At 36.8% G+C, this 22,603-nt stretch overlaps 2 protein-coding genes across 2 annotated transcripts in view; one reads left to right on the top strand and one right to left on the bottom strand.

Moving 5' to 3' along the window:
- MOSPD2 (motile sperm domain containing 2) overlaps positions 1–5,979 on the bottom strand; it is a 34,013-nt gene extending 28,034 nt beyond the window's left edge. Inside the window, exon 1 of the mRNA XM_061453139.1 lies at positions 5,836–5,979. Coding sequence (XP_061309123.1) covers positions 5,836–5,962 — 127 coding nt within the window. The 5' untranslated portion in view covers positions 5,963–5,979. The remainder of the gene's footprint in view (positions 1–5,835) is intronic.
- A 1,218-nt stretch (positions 5,980–7,197) lies between these two features.
- FANCB (FA complementation group B) lies at positions 7,198–21,456 on the top strand. Its single transcript, XM_061453138.1, has 8 exons — positions 7,198–8,253; positions 9,204–9,356; positions 9,871–9,963; positions 14,379–14,507; positions 15,201–15,367; positions 17,479–17,915; positions 18,763–19,000; positions 20,961–21,456. Exons 1-8 carry the CDS (start codon positions 7,318–7,320, stop codon positions 21,379–21,381), a joined length of 2,574 nt encoding a protein of 857 aa, XP_061309122.1. The 5' UTR covers positions 7,198–7,317; the 3' UTR covers positions 21,382–21,456.
- Positions 21,457–22,603: the final 1,147 nt, after the last annotated feature.

Here is a 22,603-nt window from a genome sequence, read left to right as displayed (position 1 = left end):
CCGCCTGGACGCATTCCTGTGTAACATTATCTAGGTGTTCCTGCTCCGGCAGGGGGATTGGACTAGATGATCTTTCGAGGTCCCTTCCAATCTCTAACATACTGTGATACTGTGATACTGTAACTCCAGTGCCTGAGCTACCTTACTCCAACTTGGTTTAATAGTATCTAACACACACTAGCTTCCAGCTAAGAGTGACTGCTGTTAACTGATCAGCCAAGTATTTTTCCGAGATTAGTTCCATGTATACCCTATCTGTATAAGGGCTTTGGGCTCTGTGTAATTAAAAAGCCACGCACCAACAGGTAAAAACTAAGAGGATAATATTTCTGGACATTTTCTTTGCTCCCAATATCTCTTTGGGCAGAACTGTCAAAATGACAGAATAGTAGACTTTGTATCAAACAATAACTTAAAAATATTCACACATCATTACATGGAATGTGTCTCAGAACACACGTACCTGGGCCCCTAACAAATGTTCCCAAACTCTCAACTTAGATAATACTAAAAAGTAATAGAAATATAACTTTGTGAATATTTGAAGGAAATGAAAGTGAAAGCTGAACAGAGAAAGCGTTTTATCCAAACTTTCAGCATCAATGAAAAGTAAGCTGTATCCACACATAGGAACAGCTGAAAAAAAAAATAAAATTTTCCTTTATTCAGCAACTAAATTCTCAAGAAGATGACACACATAATCTAAATTTACATATATACTACAACACACGCTAAGTCAGGAACACCTAGTCAAAATCTACCTCCTAAAAGAAAGGTGTTTTATCTCACACATATAAAGCAGAGTGACATGAAATTGCTGGAGTCCTACCAATAATCCAGTCATTGAAAATAGGCTAATTCAAAGAAGGAATTCCTCTTCAAAATTGTGCATTTCCCATAATTCTGCAGGCATCTGGAAACTTTTTTTCAAACAATGAAAATTTGAGTGAGCAAGAAGATTGACCAGATCTCAGACATAATTTTAGAGGTATCAAAGTTTATAGTTTTATTTAACCTTAATTTAAAAACAGCTACTTAAAGTTACTTTCATTTCCTCATTAAACATTTGAGGTCAAGGGAGAAGACTGGGAGAAGACAAAAAAAGTTCTGTTTGAATGCAGCTTCTTCCTATTAGTTGCCTGCCTTCTTTCTTGCTTAAGAGAGAAGTTCAGTTCTTTCTTGCTTAAGAGAGAAGTTCAGTCCTTTCTATGACCACATTCTCCCCTTCCAATAGTTGTCTTCAAGCTGTGAAACTTCCAGTGGAACTCTATGACTTAATTACTATCTTCCAACATAAAGTATCCTGTATAACACAAGACAACAGCTCTGAAAAGAGCTATAGAATCATGCAGAACTAAATGAAAACAAGTTTCACTGCCACAGCTTCACTGGAAGAATTAATTAAATTCTTTGACACACAAGTTGTAACATCCCTTCACATTTTTTTTAAGCGCTATCTACATTACGAGGAGACCAATGCTGCACTGCTGTGCTTTCTTCTGGCACTCATGCATTAGGAAAGCTAATAGAAATTTGAGAATATTCAACAAGAATAGAATAAAGACTACAAGACTGAAAAGCAGACAGCACAGTTAAGTCCCACACTAAATTAATCCAGAGAAGTTCAGAATTCACAACCTGCAGGAATGACTCCTCCCTTCAGAAAGAACTCTTTTATCTAGAAATGTTATAGAACAAGTCATACACAAAGCTGAGAAGGGATAGCAACTCCATACCTTTGAATAGGGAAAAAAAAACAAACCACTTCATTGTACAAAAAAATTACAGAAAAAGTAAATTAAAGAATGTCAAGTGTTTCAATTACACAAAGCCTCTCAATTTAACTACTCCCTTAAGCTATTTCAACCAACAAGTCTTGGGTCTGAAACAGTCATAATTATTCCTCTGGCCTTGGCTAGAGAAGAGAAACCCATTTTAACTGGCTGTACATGCTTAATATGTTAAGCTAAGCCCTATAGCCATTCAGATATGTGCCTCCAAGTGTTAGATGAGGAAATCAAGAAAGCAATTTAGAGGTCAGTAGCCATACAAGAACAGGGATGAAGAAAACGTAAGTTATTTCCCCCAATAAAGAGTTATTTCAACAAAATCAAGCAGCATTAAACAAAATATCTCCCTCCACAAAACATGATAAATTTAAACTTTTAGCAAGACTGAACACTCTCAGTGACACTAAAGACTAACTTCATTGGAGAGCTCAAGCATATCACATAGCTTTCTACAAAAGTATGCGGTTTATTCTACCTGTGTTTACTATTTTATCCTTCAAGTATTTCTTATCCTGAAAGCCAGGAATTGGGGAAAACAGATTTTTCAGATCACAAATAAACAAGGTATCAAAAATATATCACTATATCATATACAAAAGTCACATCACTATGCTTTTTCAGGATACCCCATGTCTAAAACTATATGCAACCGACCAGGATGATTAACAAAGCACATTTTGCTACCAGCTGAAAGGAAGTCATGATGAAATTTAATCTTTTAAATTGGATTTTGAAACCTCTCTTGCAAAATCTTTTTCTTTTCAATTAAGCTTTGCCTACAAGAGAAAGGAAAGGGATACAAATGGTGAGGGGCAGGGAATACAGGCAATACAAAATAGTAAGTATGCAAATGGATGTATAGATTTTTCCATTCAGGAAGTCTTTTCTACCAAGATTTGATTATAAATAATTTCCACCATAACATTAAAATGGAAAGCCAAAAACCAGAAATAAAAGCTAATTTTAGAAATCCTCTAAGGAATGAAAATGCACTAAAAGACAAGGCTGTTTGCTAGAAAACAGTTAGTACCAGTCAGTACTAGAAAATAATCCTTTTGTTTTCATTGTTCCTGTCACCACCCAAATCATTTACATCACCAACTCTCACAAAGAATCCAAACAGACAAAACAGAAATTAGGCCCCCACACCGCAAAGATAAAATGCTGTCCACCTACCATATCCGATAACATTTGCTGGTCTACTGGACTAACAGGAACTTTTCAGTATTGGAAATACGCCTTTTAAATAAAAGCAACAAGTTTCATTACTAGGGATATACATTCCTCACCTGAACTGGATTTGTCTTTCAAATACAGCTAGAAAATTAACTGAAGAGCAAAAAAACTACCACTGCAAGATCTCAGTTAACATTAAACACTACTTTGCACCTAAGATCTCACAGTGGCCAAGCGTTCGTTCTAGAACTCCTCAATGGCCACACTTGCTGAACAACTTACACAAGAAAGTTCTCATGAAAACTTCATGGAAATGAATCAGTAAGGTTCTCTGACTCCAGGTTTTTCAAACTGTATCTATTAAAACAATTCTTTGATTTAGTCACATAAATGAAATAACTTTATAATTCAGAAAACATTTTTGGTGCTTTCAACTCCTTAAACTTTTCTGATCCTACGCTGAAAACAGTCAAAACTAATGTATTATTTGTTGTAACTTTTATGTTAAATATTCCAACACGTATTAGATGTGGCATTAGATATGATTTAATACTAGACTTTCCTTAACTGGCTATATATATTTCTGCATATTCTACTTCAATCTGAAACATTGTATTCTGCCAATAAATAAACCAAAAATCAGGATTTCAAAGGCCCTCTAAGTTTTCATTTCACAACAAAGTAAACATTACTGAAAGACCATCACAGCATTTGCAATCATTAGCAATCCTTTTTCATGGGAGGGAAACCAGTAACTATATATATATATATATATATATAAAACTATATATATATATATATATATATATATATATATATATGGAAGAATCACTTCATAAGACAAATGCAAAGTTTCTAGAATAATCAGGAATAATCCTTCCTCAGAAGGAAAATAAAACTGTAACAGCTGAAGCCCCCAGAAACAAAAATTCCTGAAAATTTTACTCAAACTTTAATACCTGCAGCTCACCCATAAATGGAATTAGGTTCATTCTGCAGAGACCCAGTTCTATGACCACACTAAACTTTCACAGAAAGTATCAGTTTCTCAGAGTGCCCCAACAGTGGCCCTAGTTTTTAAAGCAAACTAAAATTGCTGGAGATTAAGCATTTCTACCTTTACAACACAGAAAATCACATGTTTGGTAGTGACTATCTTCACATCATTTTTCAAGTAAGAGGAAGCATAAAAGATGTTAGAAGATACATAGCAAAGGCTGAAAGACCACATTAAACTAAAATAGTGTGTTTTTCATACTTGGATTGTGCACGACAATATTAATTTGCTTGAGGCATTCCTAAATTCGAGGGAGGGACTTCAGAATGTAAACTCACAGAAGTCCTAATCCTATTTTCTTGAAAGGGCTAAGAGTCATAAATCATAACCCAAAAATGGGGTTATTGAGAAAATACATTCAAAATACTGCAAATAGGATTATAGTTTACCTTGCAACAGTATTCAATTGTTTTAATGGCTGTAACAAGCAGCCCAACAGATACTTCACTGCAACTACAGAAACTTGCGGAACTCTAAGACTGTAAGGGACAATTAAATTTAAAAGGTAATAAATACTCCCTTTTAGCAGCAAATGTCCCAGAGAAGTTCTAGGCTTTCTGAAGCTACTGTTTACGAGTGCAACTCTCGGATAATAGAATACAAAACAAGATGAATCACCTACCATAGGAAAATATACACATTAGCTGAAAACATGAACAGCCAAAATAATTTATAATTTTAGATGATCCTCCACTCTGCTGAGCCTCAGCTTTAAGAATGCCAAAGACATCTTTATTCACACAGAAATATCAAATGGTAAAATATGCTCTCCCTCCTTCAAGACATTATTCTAATAATTTTGTCATCTTGCTAGACATATAGGTCATCTCTAACCAAGACCAAAGAGATTTCCTTTACAGAAGTTAGCAGAGCAATCATATGAAACAAAGCTGTACCAACCTCAAGATCCTCAAAGTTTGCAAGAAAAATACTACAGCCAATTACAAATAAGTCACAGAAGCATGCAACCCATACATAAAAGGGATAGCTAGGTAACCTCAATAATTCTGATCAGGAACATCAAAGCAAAGTATGTGCTTGCAGGACTGGGGCTTATATTAAAGGAGATATATGCAACTCCTAAACTACCGAGCTCTTACTGTATTTGCATTAAGAATGGATAAAAGCATGTTGTTAACAGATAGCCTTTGGACAGTCATAATGAAGTGTACTCCTTACTGCAGTTGTTAGCATACTCTACTACTCTTCTATCATAACCAATGCAAATAAACCTCGAAATGAAGGACATGCCCACCCCCCCTCCCCCCGGCTTAGCCCCAGGCATACCCAGCAACCTCCCTACCTTCATTTACAAGTTTAAAAGCATTTGCATTTGCGAGTTGGATACGCAGCATATTTTAATTAAGGCTATCATGAATGTGAAGTGAAACTTACTCTTTCCTTGACAAACTGTCCGAAGTCAGAATTTTTTCCTTCACTTCCCCCCGGCTCCAACACCTCATGTTTTATGCTCGAAAAGCCCAAGCATTGCAGCGTGCCATACCCCATACTACAGCCAAGCAAACATGAATCAACAGCACCCGGACCTTTGCCTTAGCATGTCTTGTTGCCCAAGACGGCGATCCAGCCGAGAGCACCAAGAACCCCAAAAGAAAACCTCGGCTTTATACAGCATCCCCACCCGGCAGCTTCGGCCACCAGAAGAAAAGGCTGAAAGATCCACTCACTGAGGAAATGTGGGACACAGGAAGCATTCAGGGGAAAAGCAGCGACACCGGACAAGCCCCTGAGACCACAGCCACAGAGCTCCCATTCCACCCCGACCTCCACCGCCACGGCCGAGGTGCTTACCTGGCAGGTACTCCGCCTCGAAACGCCGCCGAGTCTCGCTTACCAGAGGGGCCTTATCCTGTCGCTGCTGAAAACAAACACGAGACAGAAGGGGTGTAAAAGGAAGAGAAAGGCTGCGGCCCGACATAACCCCGGCACCTCCAGTGTATGGCCCTCACCATCCGACCCCCACCTCTTCCTCTTCACCCCCCAACCTGCTACCGGCGGCCGGGACCGGCTGGGGAAGGGAGGCCAGGCGGGCTGGCAGCCGTTAAGAGGCATCGGAGCGCAGGTACCCACCTCCGCCATACCCCAGCAAAGCCGCCACACCACGGCAGCAAGGCCTACGACTGCCGGGGAAACAGAAACGCGGATCGAGGCGCTGCGTGACCCCAGTAGGGGCAGGGCAAGGGGAGGCACCGGCGCTGCCAACCACCCACAAGTCTCACTCAGCCGGCCCCACTCACTTCCCGGGGCTGAGCCGGTGGCCCCGCCCCCTACCCCTCCCGTCATGCTTCCCGCGGCGGGAGTTTTGGCGCGCGCGCGCTCTCTTCTGATTCCTCCTTCCCTCCGTTTCTCTCTCCCCAGCTAGGATCCGCAGCTGGTGGGAACGGGTTTGGCGGCCGCTGTGCCTCTCGGGCTCGGCTTCCTCCGGTAGGAGATTGTGTGTGGCCCCCGTTGGGCCGGGCAGCTGTCAGCGGCTTTTGGGGGGCGGAAGCTAGGCCGGGGCCCGCTGCTGCCTCGGCCCGGCTGCGGCTGTGAGGACCCGTGGGTGGCCCCTGTGGTGCCTTAGCTGTCCGGGCACCTTAGGGATGTGCCCTTTGCACCCCTGAAGTTGGTGAAACTTGGTGAGAAGGCTGCGGGGCGCTCTGGAACCCGGGGTCTTGTCAGGGGAGAGATTGAAGGGGGAGAGGAAAAGGGAGGGAGCCAACTTGGCAACAAAGTGGCTGGACTCTTCTTCAGAGAACTTTTTGCTTGAAAAAAGTTTATAATTTTAACTAAGAATGAGTTGTGTTTATTAACGAAGCCTGTACCTGAGTGAAAACTCTTAAATTTAAGAGTTCAAAGCACGATTAGTTTCCCTGTGGAGCTGACACTTTCAATTCAGTCACACAAACTGCATACATGGGTTGGGATGGTTTCTTTCAACTTATGGTATGATGTGTACCTGTATCACGCTGTGGTAAATAAATTTATTTATTATATATATATATATTTAAAAAATGTTTCTGCCACTGAAATATCTCAGTATAAAGTTGCTTAACTTCATTTCAAGGTAAAGCACATACTGGAGTCATGTTCTCAAATTAGGCTGTCATTGCTTTGCAGTGTGTAGTTTTTCTAATTCTTAAGGATCTGTTCAGCTCTTCCCAAAATTACATTTTTTTCCTCTTCGTCTTTGTAGGTGGAAAACACTCAGATAAGTTAATTTTTTTCAGAGAGAATCCTGACAAAAATGGAGGTGCATACAATCCTCTTGTAGAGGAATATACATGAATAAAGATGCTTCTGGATGAGCAAGAGCAAATCTTGTCCTACAACGGCGAAGTCCTTCTGTTTCAGCTGTCAAACACAAAACATGTGGAGGGCACTGCTGATAAAACAACAAACTTGTGTGTCAGAAGAATGGCATTCAACAGAGACACTAAGCTGTTTGTTCAGAAGTCTTCTGGAGCATTCAGCATGCGTGCCAGTCACTTAAAAATTGAAATAATTTGTTGTAGCTGCACAACAGATTCCAGAACAGGGATTATTCTTCCCTGCATTTTGATAAAAAAGAGAAAACGAAACAATGTTATCAAATACCTTTTGTTGTTGCTTCACAGCTCAAATCAATTTGAGCAGTCCTTTTATTTTAAATTGGATTATGAGCTGAAAGAAGACATCAGGTTGTTTCCTGGCCCTTCAGTGTTGTGGAGGCATGCCAACAGGCTGTTCTACATCTCTTCTGACACCTGCACAGTTCTAAGTGCTCCTGTTCAGCTTTCTTCTGTTGTGTGGACAGGTGAAATGGAGGATAAAGGCACAGTTGTCTTAGGGATAAGAACTACTTGCCTGCCAGATGATGAAGATGAGGATGAGTTTTCCACTTCAGACAGAGCCATCTGGGGTAGTGAATTCTTTGGCTATGCAATAAAAACACAAAAAATGCTAACTGGCACATGCTTTATGCCTCATGCATACAGCAGAGTGGTATCTTCTGTCTATGTCTGCAAGAATGAGATGCTGAAAAAACAGCTCCAAATATCGCTTGTTGCAATAACCCACAGGAATCAGCTTATTTGGTTCCAGGATGGTCTCCCTAAAGGTGTTTGTGAGCTTCCTTATGAGAAACCATGTTCAGTAAAAACAGCTGTAACCAGTAGCAATGATGTGCTATTTATTGTGTCGTTTGCTTCTGGAAATGTCTGTGTCGTACAGAGGAGAGACAGCTTACAGGTATTTGTGGCTTTAAGCAGCTCCCTTTTACTACTATGTCTTTATTTGTATATATTCTGTTATTAGAAGTTTCTGCAACCAAAAAGCTGCATGTTTTAAGTTTTGAACTTTTTTTTTTTGTTATTGTTGTTTCTGTTAAAATAACCTACCTAAAGTATGAGATTGTTTTGCTTTCACTGCTTGCTTATGTATCTGACAGCAAACCCTGGATTCTGTTATTTAATAATACATTTCATGAATCTGAGCCAAAGCTTCTGTTTCTAATTGAAAAATTCCATAGTATTGGAACCTGAAATTGTAAGATACTTGTGAGTGTGATTGCATAATTTGTGTTAAAGCGAAAGTAAGCTAGCACCATTGCAGAGCATAAACTTCTTGCTGAAATTTAAAAGCGTTTTGAATCTCACTTCCTAGTAACAAGAAGTATTGTTTCACGAAAATGACAAGAGGCCTCTCTTATGTTTTCTAAACTCAGGACAGACAACGTTAACTGTTAGGCTTTTGTGACACTCTTATCAAGACAATTTACATAACTGAAGAAATGTCTTTAGTCTTATTTAGTCCTCAGCATTATTATATATATTTGTCTTTACCTTTCAAACATATTTGAGTGCTTAATGCAACAAAGGTACTTTTGAATATCAAAGGTTATCATGTCTTTAACAGATCTGCAAACATTATTGGTTCTAAATAATGTTACAGCACTCAGCTATTCAGCTGTTTGAGTACACTGAAAAGTTATCATCTTCTCTGTGTTCTGGAAAGTAGCTATTTTTTCCCAGAGTTACATAGACTCTAATGATAGAGTGAGAGCTTGAAGCTTCTTAACATAACTATATTCCACACACTTGAACAGGCTGCCTCTTTATGAAAAGCACGCTTCACCAAAATTAAATTTCAAATTGAAGATTTATTAAAAACTATGTATTTTAAAACCTCTTCTACTGTAGGTGGCTTCCAAATGGCAAAGAGTGAAGTCTGTTCTGGTGGATGATTTTATTGGGTCTGGAAGTGAGCAACTGTTACTGTTTTTTAAGGATGACTCCAATACAGATGTGTTAAGTACATTCAAAATAACAGATCTTGGAGAGGTCGACTATGCAGTAAGTTCAGCTTGCTGTTTCTCAGCTGCTCAGTCTGTGCTTACTAAATTAACAAAACAGCATAAAATCGCTGAAGGATTGGTGCAAAGTGAAATTTGATGTGTGTTGTGAAATGCTCTGAAGTTTGAATCTAACCTTCCTTGCTGTAAACATAAAATAATTTATTGAAGAGATTATTCTATTTCTTTGATAACATCAGCCTAATTTGGGGAAATTAAATTAATGCAGTTGCAAATGCTTGACATATGTATGCTACAATGCTTACTTTTTGTCGAAGAACTCTTAATTAAGGCCATAGTGCTTGTTAATTATCTTCTTATAATTGGTTCGTTCCGTTATGTGCTATCACACTCTAATTGCATTAAGAAGATTTTTCTTGTAAAATGCACACTGTGATTTTGCTGTTTTTTTCTATTTTCCCTAGATTTTTATAATGCTTTGTAATAGCCTATGCCTTACCTTCAGCTTTTTAATTAATTCAGGGGGTTGTTTCTTTTTTTTTTTTTTTTTTTAGAGTGGAATTAATTATAAACATGATGCTCCTGCTGCAGAAGGATTGCAAGAGAATGGTTTGCTTACTGTCCAAGCCCTTGAAACACGATTACAGGTTTGTACTTGATAGTTCTGCCTCTGTTATTTTCTCCAAATTACTTTTCTGTACCATTACATTAGCTGAAGGGAGAGGTTAATGATACTGGTTTTATTGGAGAAGTGTTTCAGGGAGAAGACAACATTGTTAGGTATCCGTTCTTGAATCAATGATAGTTTGTGTTTCAGTTCTCTCAGTTGTTACAAATGCATTTGGGTAATTGGAAGTGCCTAACTGAATTTTAATGAAAATTTTGTAACTATGCTGAAGCTATCCTGTCAAAGCTTCATAACACTCATATTACAGATATTTAACTATCAATTTAGCAAAACCAGAACATTTACTACTTTTGCTCCGCATTACATACTTTGAGATAGTGTAGAGCCAGATCCCCAGTGAGTGCCAATGAGAGTGCCAGTCAATCCGGAAAATAATGAGTGTTATGGTCTGTTTCTTTGTCCACAGACTTCAATCAAATTGATTTTCACTTTTGCCTCTATTAGTGACCATGGTTATTTCACCACCTACTGATGTTTTTCCTCCTGTTACTAGCAATTTTATAAGCATAATTTTGCAGGGATAATTTTGTTAAGTACAGTAGGTAAAGCTAAAATGTATCCTTCTTTTAATTAGCATCATTTATAAAACAAGCTGGGGGGGACGACTTGCCATAGTCCAAGTGATCAATGGGACTATGGCATTGCCTGCCTTTCTACCTAGGGTAGTAAGCACCCAGCATACTCTCAGAGATGTTCTTCTGCAGTGCTGTGTGATGGCCTATACCAAGTAAGTAATAATTGACAAAATTGGAAGATTGATTAAAACAAAAAGTTTTAGGAGGTTAGCGTAAATCTCAAATTGAGCCAATGATGTGAGGCTATTGTTAAGTTTGCTAACAGTGCTTATATCTGAGATAGGACGTAATTGTTCCTGTCATTTGAGAATTAGTGAAACCTTAAGTAGGATATTGTGACAGTTTTATCTACAGTCTTTAAAAATTAATCAAATTAATTGGCGGAAGTTTATTACTGGAAGAAAAGGAGGACTATGGCATATTATGAAAAGTCTAAAAAAGAAAAGATTTTTCTAGGTTTAATTACAAACAAGATGTCTAGTTATTATACAACTTCTAAGAGATAAAAGCCGTTGTTTGGAGAACACTGGATAGTAGTTTATGGTTTTGTTTTTTCTTAATTTTCCTTCAGTTTTTTTCAGAAACTGGAAGGTGTAAGAAAGGAGAAGTTGGTTGAATTTTGGGGACCTCTTGAGGTCCCTTCCAACCCTGCATTTTTACAGTTGGTCAGTTTGCATGTTGTTTTAGTTGTTTCTGGATTCTTTTAGGTAATTATCTATTTTAAAACAGCTGCGTTCTTTCCCTACTGATTACATTATTTTCCTCTCTACAACACAGAAGTTAGTTTGTTGCTCATTTGTTGTTGGTTCCACTGTTGAAAGGAAGATTTTCCATTGCAATTGACAGCTGTATATTTTGTGTAACTATGTTCTGTGACTGTTCTTTTAGTACACCAACTGGCTTTCAGCGGTACAGCTCTGTGAGTGTGTTAAGATCAAATGAATAGTCTGTTTTGTGCATTCTACTGGTTCTGCCAGAAACAAGCACTGGCTGGAAATTTCATGTAGCGTCTGCTGATAAAGTTCTTAGACACAGACTCCTCCATAAGACTTTCATTTGTTTGTTTAGAGATCTTTTTGATCTCTAGTTTTCAATGCACAAGCATTGTAAGCAAGTCGGAAATCTTCCTGTGTTTTAATGCTGTAAATCTTTGCTATTGTTATGCTGATGAATTTCAAAGTATATGCAGATATCTCTTTTTTGACCTTACTCTTGCTTCCTTGTTGAGATCTCCGTTGTTCTGTATGTTTCCCTGAATGATGAAATACTCTTGCTGTTTTTTTTGTCATCTGATATATAATTGAATTTCAGTGATGATTGTTTTGATACCATAGTGCATGGATCCTGCTTAGCTTCCAAAGTTTTTTTTAGCCTTTATCATCAAAATTTAGGTCTTCCAGAAATCTGCAATCAAAACACGTTTTGACAGTCTCTATGGAATCTTTTAGGGCAAAAAGAAATAGGAGATGCAGTCCTTTTTCATATTTTGTTGCTTAACCCTTATTTCACATTTGCATAGCTGTTTTCTAGCCGTGTGAGAACTTCAACAGGGCTGAATTATGGTCCACTGCATTATAAGGAGGTTGCATTTAAGTTGTATGCAGTAATACATGTAAGTTGCATTTTGCAGTAGGGAAATTTAAAAATGTATCAGCCTGTGCATTTTTTAATTGTCCTTTGCCTGCATCCAGCCTTTTCTCCTCTGAAGACTTTTTTTCTTTAACACTCGTTTTAGTACCCTCTGAAGAAGACTTCCCTTTGATAGAGTACTGCAATTATGTTACAAGAGCTGAGGTTACAGGGTTTCTCATGGGTTTGGTTGTTCTGGGACTTATACCAGATATAAAAAGAAGTGTCTTTTTACGTCCACTGGCCTGTTCCCCCCACAAGTACTTAACAGTTGTGTATGGATTGTAAGGCCAGATTCTTTTTCCTGTGATTAACTTGTTTCCTTTGACTTGGTTTGCCTGGTTTTGGGCAGGTATTTTTTCAATCCTTATTGGTGCTAACGTTGAATTGCTGCATTGTCAGGTTGTTCTGTTCTCATTCTAATAATGCTGATTTAGTGGTGGGTAGAAATTTAAGAAATGTTCTATGGTTTAATTTTTATTACTATTTTTAGTGTCAGTTTTAAGTAATTTTTCATCTGTTCTGGATTGGCCTGTTTTTTTGGTGTTTTTACATAAGGGATTTTAGTCACTTGAAAAACACAGACCCAGTTATTTAGTGCATGAGCTGCTTCAGCCTGTAGATTTCTGAATTGCTTCTCTCTGGCTTTTATTTTTTTTTTTCCATTTTACCTTTTTTTTTTCCCTGTATTTTTTAGTCTTAACCATCATGAATGTTCCTTTCCGTTTTCTTTGCTTTCTAGAAGTGCCACAGTTCTTGGCTCAGTGGTTTTAGCTTTGTATGTATGGGTATTAATTTATTTGTTTATGAATGCTGCAACTTTAAATGGAATGTGTCAAAGCACTTGGCTGTTCTGCTTACTACTAAGCCTCTGCCTTAATTTGCTTCACTTTTGGCAGTGATTCATCTCTTCTGCTGTTCATGCTGTTTTACAGCTATATTGTGTTTGGGTCTAGACTGCTTTATTTTTATGCTGATGTTTATTTTATATTTTAAGGTGATCTAGTTTTATTTTCTTAGTTTCCCTGTGCAGAGATTGTGACTTCTACTGGTGCTTTGTTGCATAATATATCTTGGCATATGGCAGAAAGGATGTGCCAGAGGGAGCTGATGGAGGCACTACCCAGTCTTGGTTTGCCATGTGGTAGATTTTGGGTCTTTTTTCTTGTTTGCTTTGTGAGGAAAAAGGGCTAGCAAATGTCAGATTGATAAGCAGGCATACCTCAGTGAATCTTTGGCCATTTTGACAGTCTGTGATTCGCCATTTGCTTTTTGTTTCTCAGTTATTTATTCAGGAGTTGCTCATCAATGGCAGTAAGAAAATAGTTCAATATTCTGATGACCTTGATTAGGAAGGTGTTATAAAAGCATCCTTGTTCTTAAATCTTCCTTTTCTTCTCCTCTCTCAAGTCTGGCATTGTATTATTGCTTGGAATCTCGTACTTGCAATGCATGATTAGATAGATAGCAAATTAATTTTTTTACAGAACTTATAATGATGAGTGCTGCTTTCTGTAAATGGTCTTTACCATTGCACCTTGAGCAGAGGGCATCTCTTTGCTTACATGAAGTGGTCTTTATTCAGGCTTGTCAGTTGCTTATGATTGATCCTGATTATTTGTTCAGGTTTTTTTTTTTTTGGGGGGGGGGGGGGGGGTGGTGAGAATTTTGGGTTTGCATTCCAGTGGTGAGCTTTGTTCTCTCCACTCCTTGGCAGCATAGGACTTCTCAGGATCTTGCTTTCCTGATAATAGCTTTTGAGAGCTTTCTTAAAATCTAAGCAGCTGGTGCTGGCATGCTGCTTTCTTGCTATCTTTTTGAGGTTTTTTTTTTTTTTTCTCAGTTTGTAAAACTGCCAACTGTTCAATATATTTAGTTGACCAGTAATCAGTATGAATCTTGAGAAGAAATTGAAACTCATATCAATGGAAAAGGGAAGTAGGAATAATAATGAAAGGGCTGAATATCTACATAATTAAATAAAATTGACCTTAAAAGTTCATATTAAACTTGAGGTTTCATATCAAGAGGCCAAGATACTCGGATTAATATTCTGGATCTTGATTGCATAAAAATAGAAAGCTGAAGAAATATATTGGTACCTTCAATATTGGTTCTTATTTGCAGTAGACCTAAGCGTAAGTGTAATGATAATTTTTATCTTTTGCAGGCTGGTTACGCTTCTGTCCGAGAGCTACAGCAGCATTTAAGACTCAAAAAGAAGGTTATTCTTGAATCTTGCAGAGCATTAATAGATCTCGTTGAAGAAAGAACTCATATCCTACCAACTGCAAAAGAGGTAAATTGCAGAAGAGATCAATTCTGAATTCTGCCCAGCCATTTGTAGAGGGTGCTTCTCTCAGCCACTTGTTACTTTCATCAGTAGTATTGTCACTATCAAAACTCATTAATCTGCTTTTTAAGTCTGGTTTATTACCTTAACCTGTCAGTGTATGTGCATAAGTTTGGGTTTCTTGAAATTGATTTGCACAATACCAGCTGACAACTGAGTTGCATGGATGAGTAACATCTAACACAGAAGTGGATTGTGCAATCTTAACTGGCACAGTTGCCTAGATATTGAATACCTATCTACGGCTGAACATGTTAGGAAAATTGAGCTGTCATAGATATGTATAAGCAAAGTTCATTTTATAATGGGAACAGAGTGAACTGTGCGCTGAGAAGGCGGTTGAGCTTGGGAAAATGTTATCTTAATGTGTTGCTCAAAAGAAGCATCCTAATTTACTTGAAATGGAGTTGATCTTGTTTACAAGGAGAGAATGAGTTGTACTTTTCGTGGTATAGTGTTTTAAGAAAATGCAATTTTATCTTTTGAATCTATTGTAGAGAATAAAGTAGTGTATATAGACTTCAATTAGGTATTTTAGAAGCACTTCCAGCAATCATTTGTGGTAAAACGAGAAGTAATGCAGTTTAAAAAGAAATAATGTCTCCACTTTATCTAAAAGACCCAACGTTTTTCTGTAAGGAAGGTCTTGTCTCTCTCTGGGATGATGTAGAAAATCCTCCTCATTCTCTTAGTAAAGAGACCTCATTGGCATCCAAAGTCCCAGAGCACTTCACAGAGAAATTGTGGCAGCGTGTTGTTGGTGACAGCTTGATAGTTGGAGTAAAACTAACCGAATCATTTTACTTGTAAGTATATAAATTTATATCATATTTTTGAGTAGTTTTATAGAAACTGAATTTGCAGGTTAAGCTGTGCAGTAGCAAGAGTGCACTTTTGAGCTTTGAACTTTCTCATTTTGAACATCTGTATATAAAATTTTTCAAGTGTGTCTTTGTCAGTGTTGTGGCTGCTGCTTATATCTCTCCAGCTCTGCGCAAAAAAAAAACAAACCAAACATTGTATAGTAAAAAATCAGTTGTGTCAGTATAAACACATCATTACTGGAGGCTTTTACGGAAGAGTTTTCTTCATAGTCCATGTTGACTGACATAGCTATGCTGATACTAGTATGGGGTGTAGATAAAGCTTTGTCTTAGCTATATAGTTCTTGATGCCTTACTGTTAATATCTTGCCATTCCTGAAGAGTGATTTGCTTTAAAGAATCACAAAATAAAGCATTTTAAATTCACTGATCAACTTAATAAATACTCGGCTTTTGAACTGAAGTGTGCTACAGCCAAGTGTCCATTCAAATAAATATTTGCTAGGCTTATGTATTGTGTAACATGTGGAACAATCAGACATACAATACTTAAACCTTCAAAGTTATTTGTTTATTCTTATTATTGTCTTCAAATGTATTCATTTATTCTCTTCATTTTAATTGCTCAGATGTAAATACTGCATGTGTCATTTCCTCCTTGCAGGGAGCAAATTAATTTGGAACACATTTCAGCAAACCAGGATTACATTACACAACGCACACTGTAAATTTCTGTTTTAATGTAAACTGTGGTGGAGTCAGAACTTTCCTTTTGAGCTGTATCTCCACAAGTAGTGTAGCTGATACTGTGTTAGGGTAAGCTTAAAGACTACTGATGCCACTGAAAATCATTCAGGTGGTGGTGAGAGAGCTGACCTGTTATGCCCTTTGGCCATTCTGCTGGAGCTGTGGGTATATTATTTCTCAACCTCCAGACTGCTGTAACTTTACAAGAAAGTTGACTTCATCTTGGTGACAGATTCTGTTAAGAGCCACTGAGGCAAGAGATTGTTTTTGCCTTTCCAGTATTCATTCTTCTAGCTTTGATGATGATGACTTTATTTTTGAAAATGAAATACTTCATTCCTGTATAGCTTCAGAAATTCTCAGAAGATTTGGAACCACCCCTTATAAACTAGCAGCAATATTGCTCTCTCCCCCATTTTTACGGTTGAGAAAAGATTTGTGAAGATGAAGTCATTTGTCAAAGGTTTCCTGGTAGGCTAGTAGCAGAACCTAGGTCTGCTGGGCTCCAGTTCAGTACTGTTCACAAAGACCTGTGTTTACGGGGAAAAAGGGCTTGCTTTCTCTCCATCCCAACACTGTAAGTCTTTATTGATTACTTTTGTGCTTACTAATAAGGCAGGATTGCAGTGAAGCTTTAGATTGCATTACGAGGTGGTGATATTTCTCCCTAAAGAAAAAGATAGTCATAAGACTTTCAGATGACATCTTGAGACTGAATTGATTGACAGAATAAAATATTCATTAAGAGAGTATCTGAAATAGTAATATTTGCATTTCATTGAAAGAACCCTGTGTTAAATAAATCAAGTACTTTGCGTATTTCAGGAAATTACTGCATTTTAAAGGTATTTAAAACCTTTTATTTTACTTCCTACCTTCAATTTTGTTTGGGTATCTATAAAATAGAATATCAGAAAAGCTTTTAGTCCCCAAAAAGGGCAGAAGATACTTTCTGTAATTTTTTTTATTAAAAGTCTTTAAAAATAAATTATAAATGTCATAGAGTATCTGCATGGGCTATGTGGAATTTTCAACATTTTCTGGGTGAATTAGAAATCCAAATTTTTTCAGTTGAAATGAGGCATCTAACTCCTAGAAATTCAGTCTACGTTTTGAAAATCTTTATACTAAGCTTAGATGAAATAGTCATTTGAAGGACTTACACTCTTTGCACAGTCTATGAATTAACCTGGAATGATACTGAGTTTGTGGTAGTCTTAAATGTTTGTGCGTGTGTGTATAGATAGATAGATGCACACACATATATATTTCTGCAAAGTTCTGGTTATTTGTCAGAAAACAAAATACAAACTGGGGGTGCAGTCATCTTATATGGATTTTCACAGGTCACTGAGTGATGTCAGTTTATCTTTAGTGGTGGATCAAAAGTTCTCTTCGATTTCTCCAATTATTGAGTGTCGAAATAAGATCATTAAGCTGAACAAAACCTTCTCAGCATTGACTGTCTCCTCCTGTCAAATTGAGCCTCCTCCAAAAAAGATGAAACTGGACTTGCATGGCAAGTATGATATGAAAAAAGAGTTTCCTCAGCTGAGTGAAGCAAAGTCAGTCATTGCTGTTACCGGCCTTTCACCATTACTGGCGTTTCACCGTGTATGTTGCATAGTTCTTCTACATGCGAAGAAACAAAAACATCAGACTGATAGTTTAGAGGAGAGCAAAAAGATTACTGTACTCTGTGGGAAAATTTCGTTAAGTCTGGAAGATGTTTCAAACGGAAAATATTCAGTAAAGATGCTAAAGGATAATAATTACTGTACAGGTAAATGGATTGATACATTTTGGATTCATAAATACATGGTTGATTCTTCTGTTCACTGTAAGTGATGCCAAGCTGTTTTGAAGATGTAATCACATCTGTCTTTGAACATGAACTGCATAGACCTGTTGGGAATTAAAAGCTGAGTGGAATACAAGACGGAACATTTTTCAAAATGGAAAAAATGTTCAGTGATTTCCTGTAGGGGTTTTGTGCTTTCATTGGTGCTGAAATGTCTCTGGATAGGTTAATTCCGAAGATGAGTACAGGTTGCTGAAGGCTGTTTTTTTTTTTCTCCTACAAGAAAGATACTTAACTATTTATTAGATACAAGAATATTTTCTTTTCTGCTATAGTATTACCTCTTAGATAATACCAAAGTAATTGAAGCTTTTCCTCATCTACATGTCTATTAAGGTCATTTACTTTTGTTTCTTTTAGTTTTCCTGATTTAATTGATTTTGAATTGTGCTTCTGCTCATGTACTGAAATACCCTTTGGATAATTTGTAATGAATTTTAATTTCTTTATTCCTTTAATGCTGTATCATGGGCTAAAGCCAGCATGTCATCTTACTGTCTGCAGAAGGCTGTTAATAGTCTTTGGCAAGGTGGCATTTATCTTTAGAGCTTTCATTAGATAGGTGGGGCTTTATTAATCAGCTAACTCATTTGCTTGATAGAAATAGGTATAAGAATTCAGGTGAAAACTCCCCAAAAATGCCTGTATGCAGGTGCAAACTACATAAAACTGGGGCTGTAAACCCAAGTTTTTGCATAAGCAAAGCTTAATGCATACTACATGATCAAAATGTTCAGGCCAAATATTTTGTTACTGTATTTTTTTGCAGGCTCCTTGGAAGATATACTTGCTGTCCTTGCAGTATCTGTCAGATTCTCCTTTCAAATTGTGTCTTCTGATTGCACATTGACTCCGGTAAATTCATGGTTACTGGGAGAAATGGAGTGCACACCATTTAAGGAATGCCATGACAACATATTCTGTCATAAAGCAGGAATTGTATACGGTACAGTTTTTAAATGGACCCTGAAAAATCCATTCGAAGGGCTTCTAATATTATTTTGCAGGTAAAATTGCTTAAAAAGAGTTGTATTTTCAGTTTGCATGCACACTTTTTTATCCTTACAGTATTTCTTACAGGTACCATGAACAACCGCCAAAACCATAATTAATAGGCTTCTAATACTAATGATATGACAATCACCAGCAATAACAGATTAATTTGAAATCAGAGCTATGACTGAACAGTTGTATTGTTTAATCTTGTCTAGGCTAGAACATTGAATTACAGATAAATCTAGTCTCCAGTTAATATCTGCTTGGTACTATTTCTTTTGCTCATTTTGCTGTGCTTGAATGTTATTTTTTTTTTTACATTATTCTTAGTCTAACAATTTTTCTTCAATATGTGTTGATTTTAAAAAAATATCTTAAGGGAATATTAAAAACAAATAAAACCCCTAAACAAACAGCAACAAACCTTAAGTTATATTAAATTTTAATTTATTGCTGTGTCATTTTGTAGTTTGGTACTGCAACATAAATTTAGTCCAGTTTTGTATGTGTTTCTGAAGTATTTATTTCCTACCCACAATGTCTTTGAAAAGTAAATAATTTGAAGAGTCTCAGTGATTTGTTTTTCTTACGTAGATTCTTGGATGTATGTCTATAAAATTTCCTAAAGCAGGCTATACAAGTTAGTTATACTGCCATGATATATCATTTAGCTGGATATGGCTCACAACATAAAAATATGTTGTACTGACAAATGTTGCCTGTCCTGGAGACTTCTAGCTTAAAAATAAAAGAAAGAGAAGGTATATCTTTAAGCAGTTTCTAATTTATGAGTTTGAATCTTTTACTCAATGTAGGAGTTTTTTCCCCTCTTTTATCTGAGAGGAAAGGCTAAATTGTTTAAGAAGTCAATCAGTAAACTTTTAAGCCTAAAGGCTTTTGATTCCTTTTAAAATGTTAGTTGATACTATACACTTCTAATCCAATTAGTATTAATAGTGAACTGCATGTTTATGGTGTAACTATGATGGTATTTTCTATGTCTTTGTTTCCCATCTTTGGATTAATCTTTTATCCAGCTGGGATATTTCTGTGATTGGTGGGAACTACAGACTATTTTTTTTTCCACAGCCTCTCTGAACTAACATAAACTACTATAGCTGTTATAAGTAGTGGAAGGTTCAAGATAAGTAAATTGAAATAGGCATTTTTTCCTGAAATTACTCCTTTCTGAGAAAACTAGCTACCTAAGGATGCTTGTAGGGTTTTGGGGTTTGGTTTTTTTTTTGCTTGGTTTTATTATTGTGGATGGTTTGGGGTTTGGTGGTATTTTTTTTCTGGGATTTTTTTTTTTTTTTTCCCGTCAAAAGGTATCATGGCAAACACTGGAAAGAAGACTTTGGACAAACTCTACATTCCTCTTAGAATAAGGGCTATGTCATTGTGTCATATATGCTACACTGGTGTCCAGGAGAGTAGGTTCCTGATGATTACAAGCACTATTTTATCTTGCTTTCTTAATAATTTTGAATGTCTGATTTTTAAGTGCAACTTTCCCTCTATAATGACCATTTAAATAGGAGCTGTGGGCCACCTGATAGCCATGCTGTGAGTTGATCATGACAATCTATGAATAAAAGTGACTTTTTACTCCCCCTAAGTGCAGACTAAACAATGCATTTCCTTTGTATTATTATATGTAGCCTTCATGTACAATGGCTTGCTGTTTAAAGAAACAACTAATGCTCATGAAACCTTAATTGTGCATATATATTTTAACATAGAATAGTAATGTTCCTGAGGTTTGCTTAGTGTCAAAGTGGTGGCTAGTGTACCATTAGAAAACCTTTGCTGACTCTTGTATGTACAGTATGCCTAATACTTAAAAGCATAATCAGCATATATGTTTCCCTGTTTCATATTAAGTAATTTTGTTTTATTTTCCGTGATAGAATTTTGAAGATACAAGGTAGTTCTAAGAATAATAATAATTGTCATCATCTTATTTTACAGAAATCTGACTGTTTTGTTCCAGTGCCTTTATAGCCTTATTAGAGTTCTCCCACCAAGCTGTGATGTAGAACTCCTGAAATGTGGAAGCAAAGGTATACTGACTGAACAGTTAGCACTGGCTTTGGAAAAAGAAATGCTCACCTCTAGGAATTCTTTCTTCTCAAAAGAAAGTAAAGCTGGAAACAGTTTGACATGGGGGAATGAGTCTGGCAAGACAATCACTGAAGCTCCCGTGGCTTCTTTACTGGACAGTGAGGAAGAGGTTCAGCAATTCAGAAAAAAGCTTCGGAATGAAGGGGAAGAGAGTATGCTGAGTATGAATCAAACAATGAATGGTGCCCTTTACCAGGAAATTTCTTTGAAAATCGCAGCTGCTCAGCGCAGTTCAGATATGATTGCATGGAGACTGAGCAAATTCTAGAAACTATTTACTATACTTATCTTGAAGACTATTTTATAAAAATTATACTATTAAATATTTATATTTTCATGGGTACTTTTTATTGTATAGCTCAGTTATTTCTACAGATAAATACTGGTATTTTGGTTGATGACTTGTAGCTGGTGTGGCAAGAATTTAATATTAAAGGTAGCTGAGTTGTTACTTTGTTACATAATTTGAAAATACTATTTTTAAAGTATTTTCTAATAATTCCTCTTCCAAAATTATATTTCATGAATCACAAATGATCTGTATTGGAAAAAAGATAACAAGTATGTACAGTTTAAAATAGTCCTTTTAAACTTGAAAGATGACCATTTACACAGGTAAAACTTCAGTCTTAAGACAGCTATAGAAACGATCAAAGCTGAGTAACAAAAAGTAATTAACTATGGGGGGGGTTGACAAATTTAAAGAAGAGGGATCTTATGTTTGTGATATATCAAATAACTTGTAATGATACTACTTGAGGAAGAAAACTCTGGTTGTACCTTGCAGCCCTATCTTCTAGAGTCCACCCTCAGGTCTGAGTGATTTTGAAGTTTTGGAGCTGGAGAACCATATCAGGCCTTTTACAAAATTTCAAGAACTCATAAAGTTTCACTCTGTAATAAAACACCTTCAGGTTTGAGAGGTCCATTCCCACCTAGGATCTAGTGCTACGACTAATCTTGGAGGAAGCTGTCTTTCCTTGGACCTAGCTTCAATGACAGAAGATTTGTTTGCTCATTCCCTGAGTCATAAATGGTTATCTGCTGATACTAGCTGCTCACCGGTTTTGGCCTATCTCAAATATTTTAAATAATGGGCAACTCTTTGTCTGTTATTCCTCCCTTCTCTGGTTTAACCAAGATACTGCCTATGCATCCAAGAAGAGAACTGCATGTGATCTTGCAGGTACTACTTGCTTTTTAATCATTTTTTCCCCACCATTTTCCAGATTTGTGAGGGGCAGAAAGCTTAGAGAATCCCAAATCACAGTAATTTGCTTCCCTTTATCTCTGCTTTATGTAAGCAAAACATTCCTTGTGTTTGTCACCATTTTTCTAAAGTTGTCAATATTTTGCTTTTCAGTTTTCCTGTAAACACAGTTTTTAATAGTTAATGCCTACAGCGTGCACTCTGGCAATAAAAGATACTTAAAAGATATTTATTGACTCAAAGGAACACTGGCATTTCATCAGAAAGTTCAAGTTCTGTA

The sequence above is a fragment of the Pezoporus flaviventris genome, unplaced genomic scaffold (genome assembly GCF_033815535.1).
Source record: "Pezoporus flaviventris isolate CSIRO_AGI_PZ_B2104156 unplaced genomic scaffold, CSIRO_AGI_Pfla_v1 ptg000015l, whole genome shotgun sequence".
NCBI classification, from domain to species: Eukaryota; Metazoa; Chordata; class Aves; order Psittaciformes; family Psittacidae; genus Pezoporus; species Pezoporus flaviventris.
Note: the sequence above shows the minus strand (reverse complement) of the source record. Positions and strands in the feature narration are given on the sequence as shown.